This window comes from Lactuca virosa, chromosome 7 (assembly GCF_052849685.1).
Source record: "Lactuca virosa cultivar CGN04683 chromosome 7, Lactuca_virosa_CGN04683_v6, whole genome shotgun sequence".
Classification (NCBI taxonomy): domain Eukaryota; kingdom Viridiplantae; phylum Streptophyta; class Magnoliopsida; order Asterales; family Asteraceae; genus Lactuca; species Lactuca virosa.
The window spans coordinates 237,906,901-237,911,869 of NC_136432.1; the positions used below are offsets into that span (position 1 = coordinate 237,906,901).

General features: G+C 39.1%; 1 protein-coding gene and 1 non-coding gene across 2 annotated transcripts; one reads left to right on the forward strand and one right to left on the reverse strand.

Moving 5' to 3' along the window:
• Positions 1-459: 459 nt before the first annotated feature.
• LOC145127950 (small nucleolar RNA R71) lies at positions 460-566 on the reverse strand. The gene has a single exon (XR_013716554.1). It is a non-coding gene; the product is annotated as a small nucleolar RNA R71 (small nucleolar RNA).
• Positions 567-3,301: 2,735 nt separating this feature from the next.
• LOC145127657 (uncharacterized) lies at positions 3,302-3,931 on the forward strand. The gene has a single exon (XM_079062810.1). The coding sequence runs from the start codon at positions 3,302-3,304 to the stop codon at positions 3,929-3,931; it is 630 nt and encodes a 209-aa protein (XP_078918936.1).
• The last annotated feature ends 1,038 nt before the right edge of the window (positions 3,932-4,969 follow it).

Genomic DNA, 4,969 nt, shown 5'->3' on the forward strand with positions numbered 1-4,969 from the left:
AGGCATTTGTTACGAGGCAGGGACAGAGAGTGAATATGAGGAAGACGACATAAAAAGTGAAGTTGAAAATGAAGAGATAGCAGATATCACGAGAAATACGATGGAAGAGTACAAGAAAAGATTGTGTAACGATAATCGTCTAGGTCTTGTGCTACCCGAGATACTAGCTGAAAGAAGTTTTAAGATCAAAGGTCATATTCTATCAATGCTCAAGGATATACTTTTCGCTGGGAAAGAGTATGAAGATGCATTCAAGCATATTGATGAAGTTAATGACACTGCTAACTATTTCACTGTTCCTAATGTGCTAAGAGAATTCGTGTTACATAGGATGCTTTTGGTGACATTTACCGCAGAAGCCAAGGTTTGGTTAAAGTACTTGCACCCGGATCCATTACCACATGGACAAATCTTTGTGATGATTTTATTGAACAATTTAGTCCACCTTCAAAAGTCTCAAAGCTCAAGAAGAAGATTTCTAACTTTCAACAAGAGGTTAGATAATCATTGTATGAAGCATGGGAGAGGTAGAAGGGATTGCTTAGAAGTCGTCCTCAACATGATCTTAATGTCCAACTGTAATGTCCCAAAACTTAGAGCCAAAATTTTTTATTTTTATATTAAATAAACCATCAACCAAACATGTTTGTCAAAACCATAAAGTATTCAGAGTGTATCCATCAACATCCCAAAAGTACATCAGTGTCAAGTAAGCGGAAAATCATGGTGTTTGGAATACGATCATCCCGAGCTCTTCCCCTTCGAACCGGAAGTACCTGAAACATAAACTGAAAACCATAAGCACAAAGCTTAGTGAGTACCCTAAAATACCGCATACCATACATATACGTCAGCTCAAGGATGTACCGGGTCTATTTCACCCTTGAGTCTATTTCAACTCATATGTCAGCCCAAGGCTGTACCGGGTCTATTTCACCCCCGAGGCTATTTCAACTCATACGTCAACACAAGGATGTACCGGGTCTATTTCATCCCACATACATATAGAAAACAGGCACACAGGCATACAACACATACAACAGGAGTCACAAAGACTACAAGCACATACAATCCCTAGTGTCCTATAGTATAGTGAGCAAACTCACCTTAGTCCGCTGATAATCGAATAGATGCTCGAGCTACTGGACCGAAGAATCCCTACACTAACCACTAAAGTAAAATCCCAATTAATATTTGGGTCATAAACCATATCGAGACTTTAATCAATTAATCCCGACTCCCAAGGTAAAAGACCATTTTACCCTGCCGTCAATTGGCCTAATAGTCGTGGCCAAAACTCAATGGCACAAAAAGCCCAATAATGGCCCAAATCCTAAAAGACACTCAAGGCCCAATATGAGGCCAAATACATAAAGGCCCAAGACCTAACAATAGCCCAACTCAACAATACTTGTAGCCCTACAAGAGCCCAAAACCCTAGAGTCCAATGACCCAAAATCAATAGCCCATAAGGCCCCCCTGGTTGAGTACGCTCAACGTACCACCTGGGTACGCCCGACGTACTGACTTGCAACCAAGGCTATGAGGCTTCATCCGCGTACACGCAACATATGCTAGAGTACACCTGGCGTACGCCTCTGATGACCAAAACCCCATTAAGCACTTAATGCTTTAGGACCAAATGTCCATTTTTCAGATCCAAACTGTGGGGAACATCTCAACCCATAAAGTCACTAACTTGATGCCGTTTCATGGCTCAAATGGACTCAAATTTTAGATTTAGCATCCTACTTTCACGAAATGGACATATACTCATGCATGGTTGATCCTAACCATCAAGATGCTAACTTTATGGACTAGGGATATCAGAAACATCAATAGGAGCAACTCATAACTTTTGGAGTGGTAAATTCTCACTAGATCTCATTCATGGGACCAAAAGTGACCAAAACTCCACTAGATCTAGATCTAAGCATTAAATGAGCAAGGTCAAAGCTTTATACCTTTATAAAGTTAAAAATGATGGATAAAATTTGGATCTAAAAGCTCCTTCTTGATCAAAGCTCCTCAAACAAGCTTCTTCTTCTTGAAGATACACCAAACACACATAAATGTCAATTCTCTCTAAAAAAGGGTTAGGGTTTCGAAATGGGACTCAAAAGAAGGTATGGAGGCTAGTAAATTGGAGACCTTGGGCATAAGGTTGCTTAAATAGGGTCCAAACACTAAAATTATGGTTTAACCCCAGTTTATGAATGCACCGCGTACAAGAGGTATGCCCAACGTATGCTCCCCTTCCTAAAAATTACAATAATGCCCTAGGGACCAAATTTGCAAACTATATTCACACCAAGGGTCAAAATGAAAGATACTTCGAATAGGATGTTACACCAACAAGAAGTGTCCATTCTCTATGATGGAGTGAATGTCACAACTAAATAACTTCTTGACTCTCAAGGGCCAATGACAAAGAAGGAGTCAGATACTGTTAAAGAGTCGATTGAAGAGTTTGCAAAGCACTCACATGAGTACCAAAATCCCAGAGAGGATGTTACTACAGGTAAAGGAGATGGAGGGAATGAGATCATGGCTATGATTTTGGCAAAGTTACAAAATCCGAATAGGCGAATGACAAAATTGGATCAATCAATCCATGCCATAAGAGTTGGGTGTGATAATTATAGTGGGCCTCATTTGACCAAAGATTGTGATTTGGATGAAAATGGGAACAAGAAGGTACACGTGTTCTACTCTAGTTGTGACAAGTATGATGAAGATTAGAGGAAGCCCAAAAATGAGTGGTGGCCATATGAAGAGTAGAAAAAGCAGAAAGATGAGAAATATAGACAAACTGGTCGGGGTTTCTACCAAAAAGATCAACCACCGCCTGATAAGAAGATGGATCTTGAGTTGGTACTTCTTGGGTTTATGGAAGCATCTGAAAAGAGATATGATACTACTAATGCTAATGTAAGAAATCATCAAGCTTCCATTAAAAATATAGAGAATCGACTTGTGAAAATAACAACACTTGTTAATGAGAGGTTGCCGAAGAAGAGGTTCATTATGAGCCATTTATGACCCATGAAGTAGCTACCATGTAGCCCAATTCGTGTTTGGAAGAAGAGAAGCCTGAAGCCAAAAGAGCAAAAAGTGAATCGTGTTCTGATGATTCACCACGTCGTGGTCTCGAGAAGACAAAAAACTTTCACCTATTACTTCGTATCAACCTCCTTTTCCATTCCCATCTCAAGCACTCAAGCATTCTCTAGATTCGGAACAAAAGAAGTTTATGGAACAAGTGCTCTCACTCTCGATAAATGCCGCATTCCTCAAATCAATGGCCAAACTTCCAAAGTTTGCAAAAGATGTTATGACTAATAGGAAGGAGCTGGAAAAGGCATCAAACATAGTGCTTAATGAGTTATATTCAGCTACAATCATCAATGGTTTGCCAATCAAGATGGGAGATCCAGGTCAACTCACTTTGCATTGTGAATTTGGCAATTCTACTTCTATTAACGCATTAGCCGATTTGGGGGCAAGCATCAATCTTATGCCCTTTTCTTTCAATAAGAAGCTCGGTCTACCAATGCTCCAAGACACGAATATGACACTTAGAATGGCGAATCACTCGATAACCAGCCAACATGTAATCATTGAAGACTTGTTAGTGAAAGTGGGAAAATTGGTTTTTCCGGATGACTTTGTGGTTCTCCACATGAAGGAAGATGAAGAACTTCCTATAATTTTGGAAAGAACATTTTTTAGTACCGCAAGAGCTCTAGTTGACATCCACGACTCGAAATTCACACTTCGTGTGGAAGATGAAGCAATTACTTTCACAATGAGTTCAAAAGTGACTCATGAAAATCCAAAAGATGAAGTGTCAAAGATGTATGTTATGGAAGAAGATCTTGATGAGCTAATTGAAATTGAAAAGATAATGGAAGAAGAGTTGAAGGTTTAGGAGAAGCCCCATGGTAAAAAAAAGTCAAAATATTCTAAACTAAGATCTTCAATACCTATGACATTTGAGGTGATCTTGTTCACTACACCTAAGGCTTAAGTGGAAGAGGCAATTGATAAAGTGGAATATTATTTATATGAAGAAGTTGAGATAATTGATGAAGATATGGGTGGAGAGTTAGAGGAACCATTATTGGTCAAAGTGGAGTTAGACAAGGAAAATCTTAAAGAAAATAAGAAAAAGAGTAAAAAGGTGAAAGGAAAGAACAAAGGGGTGAAGCATAAACATGAAGAAAGTGCCAACAAAAAGAAGAAGGAGAATTCAAAGAAGACATACAAAAGATGGGTTCCAGCATACAAACGCAAATGGAAGGAGCAAAAGGAGAAAAGGGAGATCCCACTCCCAACCACAACAACGTAGCGTGGGAAGGAGTCCGACTCATGAATTCTCAAAAAGAAGTGCTTTTCGGGAGGCAACCCGATGTTTAGAGTTTGCATTTTATTTTCAGTTTTGATTTCTTTTTAGTATGCATTTTAGTTTTTAGTTTTTAGTTTTATTTTGGTTTTTAGTTTTATTTTGGTTTTAGATTTTATGTTAGTTTAACCGAATGATGATGTGTTTCTCTAGTCTTCTTATCTTATTTTGTAGTATTGAAATAAAGTGAAGCAGTAAAGGAGCTCAATTGGAAAAAGCCGTGAGATTTTTGAAGATTACAATTGAAGGCCATGTTTTTGAATAAGTGTATGGTTCCCACATGAAGAAGAGTGGAATTTTGGAGAATTTTACAGAAAGAAAGATCGGGAATGGTCCCAAACATTATGAAGAGTCGATGCATTACTTTGGATTTTATGAAGTGTTATGAGAAGACACCACGATGTGGCCATCATCACCAAGTCGTGGCAATTGATTTTATCGCGACTGCATCCGACCAGACACCACGACATGGCATCACTATACCACACCGTGGTGATTTAAAATTCGCAACCATTGCGACTTCACACACGACACCACGACGTGGCGTTGCTTTCCCACATCGTG